Source organism: Protopterus annectens, chromosome 3.part1 (genome assembly GCF_019279795.1).
Source record: "Protopterus annectens isolate FY-2018-M chromosome 3.part1, PAN1.0, whole genome shotgun sequence".
NCBI lineage: Eukaryota > Metazoa > Chordata > Ceratodontiformes > Protopteridae > Protopterus > Protopterus annectens.
The window spans coordinates 57,420,433-57,438,603 of record NC_056732.1 but is presented as its reverse complement, the minus strand read 5'-3'; the positions used below and the strand labels follow the sequence as shown (position 1 = coordinate 57,438,603).

Sequence of the window (18,171 nt, the reverse complement as noted above, 5' to 3'; positions counted from 1 at the left end):
AACATCTTCCTATTCAGAAATGTTATTTTAAAGCTAGGAGTTTGTGTTTAATGGACTGTCACATGACTGCACTGTCCTTTTAAATGAAAGCACTCTTTTTTTCCTGTCAGTTTAAAAGCTGTTTAAAGTAACTGAAAAACATTTTTTCTGTGAAGAAATTGTATTTATTTTACTTGCTGTGGACGGCAAAAAGTTTTAAAGTGCTTTTTACTGTGTTCTATGTGAAAGAGAGTTTTAAATTGTACCCATTTCTGCTGCTTGTTTTCCCAAGAGAAAGAGGCACCATTTTCAGCTTGACTGTGAAACTGTCTGTTTTACTTCCTAATACAAAAAGGAAAAGTTAGCAAATAGCCTTTAAGATAGCAATTTGCCTCAGCTGCAGGTTTGAGACTCTGTTATGACCATTAGCTGTACCTCACACTGCTCATCTTTTACCCAGAAGCCTCTGGTGTAGCACCTACAGACACTATGGAATGGGAGTTAGCCACGTCCTATACGGCTGTTGGGGTCCCCACAGTGGGCAAGGGAGAACCATTGTTGGTCGGTCCTAAGAGAGGGAACGGGTAAGGCTTCCCTGATTTGTCAGAATGTTGTGCCCATCCTTGGAGAAGCTACTTCCTTTAACAAAAGACTGTTGTCCTCAGTTTTTCCTATCAAACAGAAAACTACACATGTATCTGCCCTCCTCAAATTTATCAGACAAGAGTAGTTTACGGAGTCTAGCTCAGGGTTTAACTCAAGTCTACTGATCCTTCTTATAACAGAAAGAAGGATATCTCTTTTCCTGAACAGATTCAAGATTCTACATTTGGGCAGGAAGATGAAGGGACAGATACAGGGCTTTCTCCTCACATTTGTGATTCAGATTAAGAGAAGATTTCAATTTCTGTATACCCCCCTACGGGTTTATCTTTCTCTGAGACTCTTTCCAGAATGTGACAGTGTTTTCAGTGGAAGAACATGGAGATTTCTCAGTCCCTCAGAAAATATTATGAGCTGTTACAGAAGGAATTTGCACAGCCTTCACCTATTCCTCTAGTTCTGCCAGTGCCAGCTTTGGAGAACATGCATGATACCGCCTGCAATGCTCCTGATAGTCAGCCAGCCAGCTGCCCCTAAAAAGCCAGACAGGATGTATAAAGCTCCTCAGTGTATACATCCTTCACAAACCTGACCCAGGAGCTACAGCTGCAGTTTATTCTGCTTCTGCTAAGTATCCAGTTAATTCTAATCGTACTCTTTTTCATAAGAATGGAAAGATACTGATAAGTATGGGAAAAATTCTATGCTTCTGCAACTTTGATTTTCAGAATTTTGAACTGTCGGGCTTGTATGTTAAAGTTTGTTTTGACTGTGAAAGTATGAGGAATGTTTTGCCTGCAATTTCTTCTTGTGAAGAAAATTCTGCTTTAAATAATTTAGTTACTCCGATTATACGGTCACTGCTGATTGTTTAAAGTGTGTGTATGTCTCTGTTGACACTTTTCCTAGGGCTATGTCCATCTGTAGTGTTTTGAGGAGGTATGCCTGGCTGCGTTCTCAGAATACATCTCAGATTATGTTAAAAATGAGATTTTAATTTATTCCTAAATAGAGATTTAGTTTTTGGCCTCTCTGATGCAGAGGTGAACAAAAAGTTGTATCAAAGATGTACATTTTTACAGAGAATCTGTAAGGATTTTTCAGTCCTTCAATTCCAAATTTTCTAAAGGATTCTGTAACCCTCCCCTCCCCAATACAATTTGGGCAAAAAAATAACAATATGCAGGTAAACAGATGTTTAAGAAGAATTCTGGAACCTCACAAAAACCAAGGACAGTCCAAAAATTCAGAATAACTAATTAAGGACCTCACCGCCCCCACACACATAGGCAGCCCCATTTCCCTTGTAGAAAGTCTGAATCTCTAATTTTCTCTTTGTTTTAGACAAATGCATTTTTGAAGATCGTTCATCAAGGATGCAGATAGCAGTGTGGAAAAAAATCCTCCTTTCCAGGAGGTAATCCCTCATCTACCAAACCAGACCAGAGTGTTATTTTCAGCTGTCCTTCATCACAAGCTGTCTCAGGGTGTGTCAAAACCAGTTCTTCCTTCCCAGTTAGGAAAAGGAGAAGTTTAGTGACAAAGAAAGAAAATGCTTGGAGACCAGTTCTGGATCTTTCTCAACTAAACCTGTTTGTGATAGTGTCCAAATTCAAAATAATGTAATTTCACAACCTGTTACATCATCTTCCTCAGTCAAGTTTCTTGGTAACACCAGATTTAAAAGAGGTTTATCATCACATCCCTATTCATCCAGATTTCGGGCATTTTTAATGTGATCGAATCACACAAAGACTCATCTGTTCCCTGCCTCACCCTCTGGACTATCTACTGCACCAAGAGTGTTCACAAAGTGTCCAGTTAGGAGTGTCCTTGGGTCGACTGGTGCCCTAGGCAAAAGGGCTCCACGGCACACCACCTGGTGCCCCCATCCTGATCGACTTACACCAAATAAACACTGAAAAAGTGCCCCTGCTAGAGCAGCGCCTAGGTGGCCACCTAGTTGGCCTATGCCTAAGGCCGGCTATGAGTTATAGCTCACTGCTGGCCACTTTTACCCACATTCAGACAACTTGCTTGTCTCTGCACAGTCATTAGCAAAGTGTTGAGAATCTCTCACTTGTGTGAGATCTGCTACACAAGTTGGGATACCAAGAAAACATTCAAAAGTGTTTTTTGACTCCTTTACACAGGACTGTGTTCCTGCTGTGTAAGCTAGACACCTCAAAGAGCTTTTCTTCCAGAGGAAAACTAGATTTTTACCTAGATCTGTTCCTGATATCCGGCAGAAATTTTGTGTTATTCCCCTTCATAAAGGAGGAGACTCCAATGACCCATCTAATTTCAGGCCTACTGCTATTGTATCTCCCCTATCAAAGATTCTTGAAAGCATTCACAAACAGTTCCTTGCCCATCTGCTACAAGAAAATCTCCTCACCCCTACCCAACATGGCTTTTGCCCTAACCACAGTACATCCACCACACTAATATCTTTTACACAGAATATCTCTAGATCTCAAGACAATAAATTAGCCTCATGTCTATTCCTTGACCTCTCTAGACCTTTGACACTGTCTCCTATAACCTAATTTTGCCCAAACTAACTAGCCTTAATCTCTCCAACCCTGCTCTTTCCTGGTTCTTTAGCCATCTCTCCAACAGACTTCAGTCTGTAAGATGGCTGTCTGCATCTTCCCCCTTCCTCCCAGTCCAAACAGGGGTTCGTCAAGGCTCCATCCTTGGACCCCTACTATTTAACTTTCACTAACAACGTCCATCTTTCCTGTCTGCACTCCTCTTTAATACAATAAGCTGATGACTCTACTCTACAACAGTTTCCACCCATGACAATATCCCCCATCTACTCACCCTTACACAAGAACCTCGCCGTTCCGTCAAAAAATGGCCAACATCCTACCAACTCCTACTCGACCTCAAATAAAATTAAACTCCTCCTCTTCCTCCCCAAGTCTCCCTAACACCTCAAATCTACCTTAATTGTCTCCTCCCTTAACAGCACAACTATCAAGGTTGAACCCCACACTAAACTATCAGGGGTCATTACTGACAATCAACTAAAATTTGATCTTCACATCCAAAACTGGATTAAAAAGACTCACCAAAAACTGGGCCTACTCTACAGAAACAAAAAAATCCTCACAAATGAATCTAAACTCTATCACAAGCCTATCTACTACCCACCTACTATATGCTGCCCCAATCCTTACTAACCTTTAAACTACTCTTTTGCCTGAACTAGAACTCACATACAAAAAAATTGCTAGATTTGCCACCAATATTGCTCACACCACTGCCTATGTCTAAAAAACCTACAATGGCTAGAATTGCACCATCAACTCCTTCTGCCTCAACTACATCTGACTCACTCCATTTTAAACCAACCCCACTCCTGTCCTGCTCTCTCAGCTGTCATCACCCCCTACATTCTTAATCGTACATTCTGCTGCTCAGACCAGCTCCTCCTGCAGATCTACAAATCCAATAAAACCGTTGTCAAACTTCTCTATAATCACTCTGTTGCCAATGCAAGGAACAAACCGCCCCTATATTTAAGATCAATTACAAACTCAAACTGTTTAAAAAAAAAAACACTAAAAGACTATTAAGCTCTAAGACTTGCTCTTGCACTGACCCAACTTAATGTACCTCTCCCCTATGCTGAAACTAACCCCTCCTACCTAATAATCTGTTCCACTCTTTCTCTTATCCTGCACTTGTTCCTAAAAACAAACTATACTAAGACTCTCTGGTCCAGAAGTATTGTATTTTTATTCTTCAACCTACCTCTTGCTTCACAACTGTAAGAAACTGTACCGTGACTATGTATAGGATGAAACTGTATTGTGATCATTCTTATATAGTGTATATTACTACTACTGTGATTATGTCAAGGATCACCGTACGTGACTATTGTTAAACTGCATTTTACTCCTGTTATACTTAATGTAGGGTGACATTTTATATTTGTTATTTACCCTTTGGAGCTTTTCTCCTCGGGTCTCCACTGAAAAGGGGCATCTATCTGCCCAGCTGGACTAACCTGGTCAGCAAACGTCAAATAAATAAAACAAAATAAAATAAACTTTTACAGACAGACTTTGGTCATGGTGAGGAAATACCTCAGGATTTTGGGTCTTATCGTAGCTACAATTCTTATGATATCCCAGACAAGACTCCATATGAGAAAGATACAATGATACCCGAGGTCTCGTTGGTACTAGCATCAATGTCTTTGTCCAATCACAGTGCTAGGGTTTGTCAGAAAATAAATTACTGGGTAAAGATAGCAAATATCCTTAAATCTAGAGCTTTCCCTTCTTCCCCCATTCCAAAGCAGTCAGTCACCACAGATACCCCAGAATTTGGTTGGGCAGTAATTTCAGGATGAATAAAAGTATAAAATGCGTGGGACACCAACAACAAATGCAAACACATAAATATAAAAAAGATGCTTAACCTGATCAAGGCACTCAACTCTCTGAATATATTTGGTCCCCACGACCTCTTCAAGTTGTTACAAGCAATACCACAGCCATGTGGTACATCAACAAGGAAGAAGGAATCAAGGTCATGCCACCTCTGCAAACCAGCCATGTTAACTTCGGATACAGTTTCATAGCATAATCCCTCTCTCTACAGGCATCCTCCATTCAGAGCAGAACTGTGTGGCAGCCAAGTTGAATAGGATGAGAACAGACCCTCACAAATGGAAACTAAATCAGGGGGTCATCCAAGATTTGATCTATCTGTGGTAAATTCAAGTCGACCTCTTTGCCTCCTCTCTGAACAATAAGCCAGCAAGATTCTGTTCCAGGACTCCCTGACAAAAAGTCCTGGAAAACAGATGCCTTTTCTTTTTCTTCGACAGGAATGCTCCTCTATGCTTTTCCACACTTTCCACTTATACCCAGGGTACTTCTGAAGATACAGAAGGAATCATCCAAGATCACTGTGGTAACTCCCTTCTGGCCTAATCAACCACAGTTCTCCCTTCTTTTGGAAATGACCAGGGACAGTTACCCAAAGCTTCCTCAGACTGAATCTACTCACACAAGAGCATGGTTATTTGATACATCCCGACCCCAATCAACTTCAACTGACTGCCTGGATGACAGGGTCTTAGTTTCTTTTAAGCACCTGTTGACTGAGCACCTGCAGCAGGTACTAATGGAAACAAGAAAGTCATAAATTAGTAAATGGAAAAGGTTTTCTAGTGCCAACAACATAACCAGCACCCATTCATGGCTAGCTGATCTCTGGTTTGTGTGAGTTACTATCTTATGGCCTTTCTTACTCCTCCATCCAGCTTCATTTATCAGTCATTTCAGCATGGCTGTCCATGGATCCTCCTCTTTCAAGGCAGTCACACATCAAAATGATTTGAAAGGGATTTTGCTAACAGACCTACAAAATAACAGTGGGCTGGACCTCTGCAAAAAGGGTATCCAAGTTGCAAGCTCTTATGGAGAGGCAACCTCATCTCATTTTAAAGAGAGACAGGGTTAATTTAAGCACTAATCCTTTTATGCCTAAAGTGGTATCAGAGTTTACTTTACGCTAAAATTATCCATCTTATCCATTTTGCCATTTTTCAAACTGAACTTAAAAATGACGGAGCAAAAGGATACCCCATATTTTGGATGTCCACGGACAACTCTGGTACTACCCTGACAGAACTAGATCTTTCAGATTTTCAGATCAACTCCCTGTATTTGTGGGAATACTTTTTGGTTAATGACATGATGCATGTAATATGAGACTAGCAACACAGACAGCATTCGCGCATTTAAAACGGGACTTCAAGGTCAGAAAGATAATCAGCTGTAGTGAAGAAAGTCCACAAAGAAGAACCCGAAAATAGTTCTTACCCGAGGACTCCAGACAAACTACAGAGAGAAACAGTTTTTCAGCTGCTTAAGACTGAGTATGAGATACTTGCTGTGTTTTTACTTACACCACAAGACTTCAACTTGGAATCTGCATTTGAGTTAATTTATAAATAATAAACTGAATTATTTTTGTAAGACTGATATCTCAGCTGCTTTAATCTTCCACAACATCTGTCTAATAACAGTACTATAATGAAAACTAGAATGTGTTTTAGATGTGTAAACAAAAAGGACAGCAGTATACCTCTTAAAGGTCTCTGATTTTTCAGAGACATCCCAGACTTTGATTCAAATGTTTGCTCTTTCATCTTAAAATGGATATGTTTTAGAAAAAGTTGTGGATTAGAGTAATAAATGGCATTAAAGATAAAGTTACGCTTTACTTCAGAAACTGTATTTGAATGTGTCCTCTTATGGTGTTAATTTTCAATGCTTATTGTGCAAAATTTATATTTTATTACAGAAACTATTTTAATTCATATTCTCTTACTGTATCAACTTCCTAGGTTTACAGTGTGCTGACTTGCATCCTTTATGGATTAATCATGGATTGTGGGGATAAAAATGTTGAGAGCTGTAGGCAGCAGTACATGAAGGGAATAACAAGGAGGGGAGGATAAAATCTGCTAGTCATATTTACTGTGACTTCACTAAAATAAACATTAAATACCAAAAACGACAGAGTATTACTAAAATAAGCTAGCTGCAACACTGAAACTGGGACATACCACTTTTCTATTAGCTTAAAAGAAGTATTTAGGTAATCATCTTTGATTACATATTATTGTTCTGAATCAGTACTTCAGCTGAAATACAGAGAGTAAACCCAAAGGTCAGTGTTTGAATTTCATCAAGGCACAGGTGGCTGAAAAAATAACCATTTACATTTCATTGTACTGTTAGGCAACGGCATTAAAGGAAACAAGTCTCAGTGGACTACTTATTTAATGAGATACATATTTAGTTTACTTTATTTTCAACAGTGTAGTACACAAGTGTCACCCCTCTTTACATGTCCATTAGTAGGTGGTCTGTGATAGTTCCCCTGCAAAACCAAGGTAATACAGCATGCAGTGGGCAATGCGGTCCCTTTTAAGTTCCTATTTCCAAAGCAATAAAGCAAACACATATACAATGCTTCTGAATGTTAAATGCACATGAACAGCATGCAGCACAGTATTGGACAACAGCTGTAGCATCACAAGTAAAGTGCAAAATGATTGGCCAACACAGCATACACACACCTTTGCTATGCCTCCTTAAGTAAGCAACCTCATCAGTTACAAGCAAACGGTTTACAAAATCAGAAAGGTCTTGTAGACAGTGAACACCCTATGCAATGGACTTGGTTTAATTTTACGATGAATTTGTTTACAACTGGCAAGCCTTTTGTTAAAGTAATTCACAGCCCTCTGTTATAACATTTGTTCGTTCGTTTTTGTTTACTAGGAAAGTCTGTCTGAGAATGGAAATGCCAATTTTCAGCAGAGGCCCAAGGAGAAATGATCCAAAACAAGGATAGAAATACATTTTGACAATTCAAACAAAAAATGATCAACAAACAATATCTGAAAAGTATTTTAAAGCAAACTGTCAACAAACATTATTGAGAAAGTATATCAGATTAAGGAAATACATGTTTTCAAGATATTATGAGTAGAATCAAAAATACTATATTAATATAATTTTCTAGTATCTGTAGTGTATAATAGAGTATGCCTCTAGACAGTTCAAAATCTCTACAAACTCTGCAACCTTTACTAGTGTACTATTCACTGCACATGTTTTCTGAATATTTCTTTGTAAGCATGACACTTTAAAACCTTTCTGCGTTTGTAAAACTGATTTCTTTCTTTCTCTTTATTTGAACAATGGGTGTATACAAGGCATTTTGAGATTTGTTCATTATCCTAGTCAACACACACATAAAATTCAGTAACACAGTAAAATAAACTCTTACTGTTCTAGTTTTGCATCAAAAAGTCCCATATCTCACAAAAATTAACAGATGAATGCAATACAGTGAAAAATAACCATACCTAATTTGACTTGGGGAGATTGCGATTTGACTTAAGGGGTTGAGATTTTTTGGAGGGTGAAATTGTCAGTTGCGATAGCAAGGACTCCTATTGTGTAATAACTACTAGGAAGATAGGATGTGTTCATCTAAAATATCAGGGCACTCTCCAAAGACAGCTCTCAAATCAGGAATAACTCGTAAAATAAGGACAAACGTTAAGCCTACGTGAACAAACTATGGAACCACAGAAAATGCGTACCTGTGTGTGTGTGTATATACATATATATATATATATATATATATATATATATATATATATATATATATATACATACATACACACACAAGTTTGTAAAGGAACCCAACAACGCATTGTGGGGTTGGCTCAAAATTTTACCCTGTTCCTCCTAGCTCTTTTCACTACTGGCGATCTAGGGAGAAAAGGAGGTAGACTGCCCTAATAGATAATTACAATGACTTGAAGTATAGACTGCTTTTATTTCAGAAAATGCATGCTAATTCCCATTCGCTCGGTCAGCTTTCCAAGATAATAGCACTAATGTTTTGGAAAGAGTACGCGATGGTCCCGGACTGTTTTTTGGATTGGTCCCACATTCTACAGGTAAGAGGTTGAGAACTGCGTGACCTGAGCTCCTCGAATGGCATTACCTGACAAGTTCCACGCAATAATCCTTATCTCGCTGCAGCGCCCTGGGAGCAGTGGTTGCATTTCTGAGTAATTCCGTACATACAGGTGCCAAAATACTACCAGACAGCAAAGATTTTCTCCAACGCATTGCAAACATATTAGAGGACACCATGCTGCGGACAGCTAGCCGACATGTTTTTTAACCTTTCACCTTGTGAAGCTCCACCCCTATTAAGGTGGTGGAAGTTGATGCCCTTGTCACAAGGGGCGGCACCAGATGGTGTACCCTCCCACTGTGGCTTTTGTTTTGTAATATGAGCTCGTACTTCACGTGCCTCTCTCTCGCTCTGGAGGCGGGGCTGAAGTGCCTGAGAGTAAAAAGATCCGCTGACGTGTTTACTTTGTATCATGTGACGCTGGGAAGCGAGTGCCAAGGGTACCGTGGCCTTTCAGGGCACGAGAATGTACAGTTCTTTTCTGCAGGATATGGAAATACAGCTACCTGGGTTGTGTAGGTTTCACCACTGTTTGGCAGCTGTACTCTTGTTGAGTACCTATTCTAAGTGCACTAGTAATGGGTAAGTTATAACAGTGAACATGTGCATCGCTGACTTTGAGATCTACAAAGTTTGAGAATTTGTATTAGTTGTTGCTAATGCAGTATGCAATTATTTATGTGTAGAGCAGCAGCTGAGTAATGGGTGGCATTTTTCTGTTTCGAGTATGAATGCGTTAATGTACAACTAGATTGTCTGAGGATAGTTAAACCAGGAGCCTTTATGAATTAAATGAAACCTGTGAGTGTAGTATTTGTGTGTGACAGTGCTTCCTGTAATGAAGCTACAATGAATGAATTAACGCAACCTTTGATAATTTCAGTCTTCAGCAGTTTAATTACAGTTAGTTATTCTCCTTGGAAACTGTGTAATAAGATATCGTGTGACTGTGAAGTAGCGTGTTGTTAAACCGAATAATAAGGAAAGTTGCTATGTCCCATATGTGACTAAAATAGTATTTGGAAAGACTGGTATTTGTATAGGTTCATGAGAATGATCCTCATGTCAAGCTCTTAGAGTAAGAAATCTGGACAGGGCCATTAATAATGGGGAGGGGGGACAAAGCCCCCAAAATAGGGACGCTTTTTAAATATTGCTCTTACAAACTTAGAATAACAAGTTTTGTTTTAGCGTGAATCCTCTGAAGGGTATGAGGTCTGAAACTCAAATGTCTATGTCATTATTTTTTGTCTTCAGTCTTTAATCACTTGCCAATAATTTGCCAGAAAAACAAAATTTTATAAAAAGGGGCAAAAATATGAGTCAAAATCTGGAATTCTGCTGTACATTTGAGAAGTATGATGAGCCTTCTGTAGTGCTCTTAACGAACTTCCGTTCATCCAACAGATAGTTTTTAAAGAAACTCACCCTTCCGTGGTAGGGTGCTCTCTTTTAACTTTTTTGAGAAACGTTATATCTGTGGCATTCCATTCTGATGTCAGAATTATTGTTTTGTTTGTCTTGCTTGCATTCTGAAGAAACCTTGAAGATTTTTTCTATATTAAGTCATACCTTTAATCTGCCCTACACTGTAAACACATTCAAAATCAATCCATACTACAAGAAAAATACATTTACACAGTACTCTAAACCCACTTAACCTATGAACTGAGAGCGATTGGTTGTTGTTGTTGTTGGTTTTCTTTCGGCATTTCCCGGTTAGGGGTCGCCACAGGGAAACTCCGGTCCGCTAATGATTGGCAGTAGATTTTTACGGTGCCGAGGTGCCAGCTTGACGCCTAACCTTCAACGAAGGCACGCCCATTCACGCATGTCTTTCGAACGCGAACTGAGCGCAATTGGTGATGCTGTGCTGTTTTCTGGTCTCGTCTTTTGAATAAGAATTCATAGGTTTTGTAAAAACAGTTAAAAATCTAAGATTAAGGAGATTAGAAGGTGGTGAGATTACAAAGTACGAATATAATTAGCAATGAACAGGGCATTGCTAGTGGTCATTTGCAAAATATTGTTCTTTTGCTCTGTCATTCTAACTTCACTTTGTCCTAATTCTGCTACGTTTCACACATTAGTTTAAATATTCGTGACAATTAATTTTCGTTTTCCATCGTCTGCTGTTGCTGTGTCTTTCGGCTTTTCCCGGTTAGGGGTAGCCACAGCGGAACTCCGGTCCGCTAATGATTGGCAGTATATTTTTACGTGCCGAGTTGCCGGCCCTGGCGCACAACCTTCAACGAAGTTACGCCCATTCACGCATGTTTCCACACAGAAGACGCTCTAGCTGAGAATCGAACAGGACAACGTCTTAGTGTGAGGCGGCAACGCTACCGCAGCACCACCTCCGCAGTATATAAATTATTTGGGGCGGAGGGTTATGGTGTTATGGCCTGTGATGAAGGGCACTGCCAGCTGCATCTAGCATGGTGGGTTTGTGATGCGAGACACTGCCAGACGCATGTGGTATGGCGGGCTTGTTACGTGGGACACTGCTAGACTCGTGTGGTATGGCGGGTTTGTAGGACACTGCCAGACATGTGGTGTGGCAGGTTTGTGAAATGGGACACTGCTAGATGCATGTAGTGTGTGTGGAGGTTTGGTGATGTGGGACACTGACAGTCGCATGCTTTTTGATGAGTTTTTCAGGTGGGTCACTGCCTTTATTATTTATTTATTTGACATCTGTTAACCGGGTTAGTCCAACTGAGACAGAGCCCTTTTTCAGTGGAGACCCCAGGAGAAAATGCATGGGGGAATGCAGTTGGTATATCATGTTTATGATGTAAGACAGTGCCAGCTGCATGCAGTATGCTGGGTTTTTGATGTGGCACAGTGCAAAGGCAGGTTTGTGATGTGGTACAGTGCCAGCCACATGCGTTATGGCAGGTTTGTGATGTGGTACAGTGCCAGCCACATGCGTTATGGCAGGTTTGTGATGTGGTACAGTGCCAGCCACATGCGTTATGGCAGGTTTGTGATGTGGTACAGTGCCAGCCACATGCGGTATGGCAGGTTTGTGATGTGGTACAGTGCCAGCCACATGCGGTATGGTGTTTTTTTTTTTGCTGTGGGACAGTGCAAAAGCAGATTTGTGATGTGGTACAGTGCCACCACATGTTGTGTGGCAGGTTTGTGATGTGGTACAGTGCCAGCCACATGTGGTATGGCAGGTTTGTGATGTGAAGAAAAAGAAAATGCGGCTGACCGCAACCAGTCCAGAGGCAGTGGATGTTGCAACAAGTTATGCACAAAAATACTGTCAAGATACCACTTGCTTCTTCAATTTAAGAAGTACCAACGCACCAACGAGATAAAATAAACAGCTTTTATTCCACAGAAATTGCCACAAGCGCTTTCGCCCGGTATTACCAGGCTTTATCAAGTGTGAGTTGAAGGTTTGTGATGTGGGATGTTGCCAGCTGCTCATGATATTACAAGTACTTATTGTGAGACAGTGTTGGCTTGATATGTTATAATGGGTGTTTACTTTGGGACAGTGCTGGCTGAGGTGGTATAATGGACGTGTAGTATGGCACAGTACTGGCTGCAGGTGGTATAATTGATGTGTAGTATGGGACAGTGCTGACTGCAGGTGGCGTAATGGACATGTAATATGGGACAGTACTGGTTGCAGATGGTATAATGGACATGTAATATGGGACAGTGCTGGCTGCAGGTACAATGGATGTGTAGTATGGGACAGTGCTGACTGCAGATGGTGCAGTGGACATGTAGTATGGGATAGTGCTGACTGCAGGTGGTATACTGGACATGTAGTATGGGACAATGCTGGCCTGCAGGTAGTACAATGGACATGTAGTATGGGACAGTGCTGACTGCAGGTGGCATAATGGACATGTAGTATGGGGCAGTGTTTGGCTGCAGGTGGCATACTGGATGAGTAGTATAGGACAATGCTGGCTGCAGGTGGTATAATGGACATGTAGTAGGGGACAGTGATGGCCATAGGTGGTATAATGGGCATATATGGGACAGTACCAGCTGTAGATGGTATAATGCTTGTGTAGCATGGGACAGTGTTGGCTGCAGGTGGTATGGACGTGTAGCATGGGACAGTACCAGCTGCAGATGGTATAATGCTTGTGTAGTATGGGACAGTGTTGGCTGCAGGTGATATGCACGTGTAGCATGGGACAGTACCAGCTGCAGATGGTATAATGCTTGTGTAGCATGGGACAGTGTTGGCTGTAGGTGGTATGGACGTGTAGCATGGGACAGTACCAGCTGCAGATGGTATAATACTTGTGTAGTATGGGACAGTGTTGGCTGCAGGTGGTATGGACGTGTAGCATGGGACGGTACCAGCTGCAGATGGTATAATACTTGTGTAGTATGGGACAGTGTTGGCTGCAGGTGGTATGGACGTGTAGCATGGGACGGTACCAGCTGCAGATGGTATAATACTTGTGTAGTATGGGACAGTGTTGGCTGCAGGTGGTATGGACGTGTAGCATGGGACGGTACCAGCTGCAGATGGTATAATACTTGTGTAGTATGGGACAGTGTTGGCTGCAGGTGGTATGGACGTGTAGCATGGGACGGTACCAGCTGCAGATGGTATAATACTTGTGTAGTATGGGACAGTGTTGGCTGCAGGTGGTATGGACGTGTAGCATGGGACAGTACCAGCTGTAGATGGTATAATGCTTGTGTAGTATGGGACAGTGTTGGCTGCAGGTGGTATGGACGTGTAGCATGGGACGGTACCAGCTGCAGATGGTATAATACTTGTGTAGTATGAGACAGTGTTGGCTGCAGGTGGTATGGACGTGTAGCATGGGACGGTACCAGCTGCAGATGGTATAATACTTGTGTAGTATGAGACAGTGTTGGCTGCAGGTGGTATGGACGTGTAGTATGTGACAATACTGTCTTTGCATGGCATGGACATTGTATTCTGTAGGTACGTTACTGGCAGTTTATGTCAAAACTGATGTGCACTTTGGGATACTAAGTGGCTGTATTTCACATGTGTTTGTCGACTTCAGAACAATATCAGTTGGAGAGTATGTGGCATCTCTGATTCTGTTTTGTATGATGTAAACATAACAAGTGTGCGTGTGTGTGTTTATATGTATATGGATATATATATATATATATAATATGTGTGTGTGTGTGTGTGTGTGTGTGTATATATATATATACACACACACACACACACACACACACACACACACACACACATACATGTACATATTTATTATATGACATTTGATTATCAGGAAAGTTTCACTGGGTAGTTGTCTATTTTCAACAGAAGCCCAGGAAGAAAAACTCCAAAGTATTACAAAACATTTAAAAAAATAATTTCACGCTGTTCAGAAATAATACAGAAGTCACTTACAGTTTAAATAATTATACCAAAGACATTAGACATAATGTGAAACGATTGGTTAAAAATAAATACAGCTTATGTGACTAATTTAGTGTTTAGAACAATTTTTAGAGAAAGGTATTTTAGTGTAGTACTCCGGAATTGCAATATTAAGTGAGAGAAAAAGCAGGGTTATGACATATTTAGCGAGTCAGGGGAGAGAAAATGATCGAAGTAAAGAAGTGGATTAAGAAGGAAAAGTAAGGAAATATAGGTATGAAAAAGTATTTCTTCATATTTCTAGATATATTTTATTCCTGGGGTTGAGCAAGAACAGAGACCAATTTTGGCAAAGAAGTCTTTCAGAATGATTTCAAGGGACTGAAGAGAGGGTACTGACCTGATGGATACAGGTCAGGAGTTCCAGGCTTTCGCAGACTATGCCCAGCAGATATGACAGATTTTCTAGGTTTGTGGACAAAGCTGTTTTTAGTCATTGTATCATAGTGATATATGTTATTTGATGGGGTAATCCTAAGCAATTTAGGCTTTTTGGTGTTGTACATTAGTGGGTTCTGAAATGGGTATTTGCTGCGAATTTAGCCACTTTATTATTGCTTTATTCAAGTTTTGATTTTTGTGATGCCTAGAGGTCAGTAACGATGGGAGCACCATAAAGTAGTGAGAAGAGATACGTGGCGGCAAGTGCAGTTTTAGTTGTGTTTAAAGTTTTTGGCTCTGATGAGTTTTTTATATGCAGGTCAACTTTTAACGTTATCATCTACTATCATCCCTAATAATGTGCTATGAGAACTGTTTTCACCAGTTGTATTATTATTAAGAGAGAGAGTTGTATTATTATTAAGAGAGAGAGTTGTATTATTATTAAGAGAGAGAGAGTTTTTTTCCCCCATGACGGAGGAATTTGGGGAAAAAGTAGTTTGGGTTTTTGGTGTTGGGCATGAGTTTTGAGTTATGAAGCCATGTTTCAGTGACTGTTAAAGCTTCTTGAGTTTATTTATTTATTTTGGGGGAGGATTGTGCAATGTTGTCAGATGTGAATATGAGTGTGGAGTCCTCTCTGTACTGTATTAGGGAAGGCCGTTGTATGGGATGTGTGGAGGGTGTTGGTGAGAATGTTAAAGAGGAGAGTCCAAGGACTGTGCTGTTTTATTTACTGATGCCTATTGAACAGGTAGCTTCTGAATCCTAGAATGGTGGGCTGAGATAGACCTATTGAGGGCATTTGAAGTAGACGTTTGCTGTTACAAACTGTGTTGAAAGCCTTAGACAAGCCTAGAAATAAGAATGAGACTAGTTTCCCATTACCTCTAGTTTTATTGACAGTATCTATAAACATTAGAATTGCAGTTTTAGTACTATGGAGGAACAGAAGCCATGTTGTATGAGGGATAGTTCTTCCAGCAGGAAATAGTTTAGCAATTGTTTTTGAATATATTTTTCAAGTATTTTGGAGAAGGGGATACGATTGCTGTAGGTTTAAAGGTAGAAATGGCAGTTAAATTATCTACTTTGCATAGAGGGATAATGTGTGATTTTTTTTTTCCAGGGAGAGGGAATGTTGGATTCCTGGATTAACCCCCTTATAAGGACTGAGATACTATAGGCAATGCTGTCGACTGCTATTTTAAGATGGTTGCTTGAAAGGTCATCAGCTGAAGAAGAGCTCAGTTTAAGTTTGTTTAAGGGTAGCTTTATATAGGATGTGGGCACAGGTTTGAAGGTGAAAGTGGATGTGTTGACGTGTCTGTTGGACACGGTTGAAATTAGATGTTGGGATGCTCTTGGTTAGAGATGCTATACTATCAGTGAAATAATAGTTGAAGTCTATTGCAGCTTCGACTGAGTTATTGGGAAAGGGTTGACATTTTGGTTGGGTTGTAAGATTTCTTTAATGGCTGACCAGAAATGTTTAGTGTTGTGCTTACTATAGTTTCTTTTTTGCAATGGTGATGGACAGGTTGACAGACGAGATCAGACAGGAGTCCCCATGGACTATGATGTTTGCAGATAACATTGTGATGTGTAGTAAGAGTAGGGAACAGGTGGAGTAGACCCTGGAGAGGTGGAGATATGCTGTAGAGAGAAGAGGAATGAAGGTCTGCAGGACTAAGGCAGAATATATGTTTGTGAATGAGAGGGAGGATAGAAGAATGATGGGGATGCAGGGAGTAGAGGTGGCGAAGGTGGATGAGTTTAAATACTTGGGATCAACAGTTCAGAATAATGGTGAGTGTGGAAGAGAGGTGAAGAAGAGAGTACAGGCAGGATGGAGTGAGTGGAGAAGAGTGTCAGGAGTGATTTGTGACAGACGAGTACCAGTAAGAGTAAAAGGGAAGGTCTACAAGAGGGTAGTGAGACCAGCTATGTTATATGGGTTGGAGACAGTGGCATTGACAAAAAGGCAGGAGTCAGAGCTTGACGTGGCAGAGTTGAAGATGTTAAGATTTGCACTGGGTGTGACGAGGATGGACAGGATTAGAAATAGGTATATTAGAGTGTCAGCCCAGGTTGGAGGGTTTGGAGACAAAGCCAGAGAGGCAAGATTATGTTGATTTGGACATGTGCTGAGGAGGGATGCAGAGTATATTGGGAAAAAGATGCTAAGGATGAACCTGCCAGGTAACAGGAAGAGAGGAAGGCTTAAGATAAGGTTTATGGATGTGGTGAGAGAGGACATGCAGGTGGTTGGTGTGAAAGAGCAAGATGCAGAGGACAGGAAGAAAAGGAAACAGATGATCCACTGTGACGACCCCTAACAGGAGCAGCCGAAAGAAGGAGAAGTTTACTATTGTTCTGAATGTTCTTATAGTTTTCTGTTTTCAGGTATTTTTAGTGTGGTTGCAGAGTATTCTGACGTTTTCATGATATTGCTGTATTTTATATCTTTGCTGTTCTTTCCATGCTTTGTCTGTATCCTGTATTGGCTTTCTACTCTTTTTGGACAGCCACATCACACTATTTATTTGTATTCTCTTTCCTCTAGGAGGTGAGTTACTCAGGATATGTAGGAAGGTTGTGTTTAATTCATTTACAGCATCATCTAAGGGTAGGATTTATAGGAGTTTTCAGCTGAGATAATAGGTTAGTAATGAATGTTTTAAATTTGGACTGGTTGTGTGTTGTTTTATAAACATGCTGTTTAAGTGAATGTGTGAGATGTGGGAGATGGTCTTTGGGAGAGTCTGACATTGCATCTGCGGTGGTGTATGTACTAGAGTCTGATACTAGGATCTATTCTAATAAGGAATTTGATGTCTTGCTGTAATGTGTGGGGCTATTAAGTAGTTGTCTGAAACCAAATAAGTTCATGCTAGATGTAGGGGGGTTGGAGTTTATGTCCAACCAGCTGACATTGACGTTATCTACTAGTATATTTTTTCTTATGTAACTGTTATGGATATGCAATGTAGGGTATCCTCCAGAGTAGATGTGTTGTCGCCGAGATGAAAAGGACAGTAATACATATTTTTTTTTTTTCAGTTAATAATAAGTGGCTTACTGAATTGAATGTTGGTATTGGTTTGTTGTATGGAGAAATGTGGTATTTGGGGGAATATTATAGAAATACCACCACCTTTCCTCTTTATATGGTCAGTGTGAACGATATCATAGCTGGAGGTTGTAATTTTGAAGTCGTTTATACTGGGTTTAAGCCAAGTTTCAGTTACAATGAGAATATC

General features: G+C 40.4%; 2 protein-coding genes across 4 annotated transcripts in view; one reads left to right on the top strand and one right to left on the bottom strand.

The window, feature by feature from the left end:
* Positions 1-9,369, bottom strand: part of NDUFAF6 (NADH:ubiquinone oxidoreductase complex assembly factor 6) — a 583,839-nt gene extending 574,470 nt beyond the window's left edge. The window contains exon 1 of one of the 3 annotated variants that reach the window (XM_044066568.1): positions 9,142-9,369. In XM_044066568.1, the coding sequence (XP_043922503.1) occupies positions 9,142-9,293 (152 nt within the window). In that variant the 5' untranslated portion in view covers positions 9,294-9,369. The remainder of the gene's footprint in view (positions 1-9,141) is intronic. The other 2 variants (XM_044066567.1, XM_044066569.1) reach the window with 2 other exon arrangements.
* A 162-nt stretch (positions 9,370-9,531) lies between these two features.
* Positions 9,532-18,171, top strand: part of NAGPA (N-acetylglucosamine-1-phosphodiester alpha-N-acetylglucosaminidase) — a 953,155-nt gene continuing 944,515 nt past the window's right edge. The window contains exon 1 of the mRNA XM_044066565.1: positions 9,532-9,699. Within this exon, the coding sequence (XP_043922500.1) occupies positions 9,584-9,699 (116 nt within the window). The 5' untranslated portion in view covers positions 9,532-9,583. The remainder of the gene's footprint in view (positions 9,700-18,171) is intronic.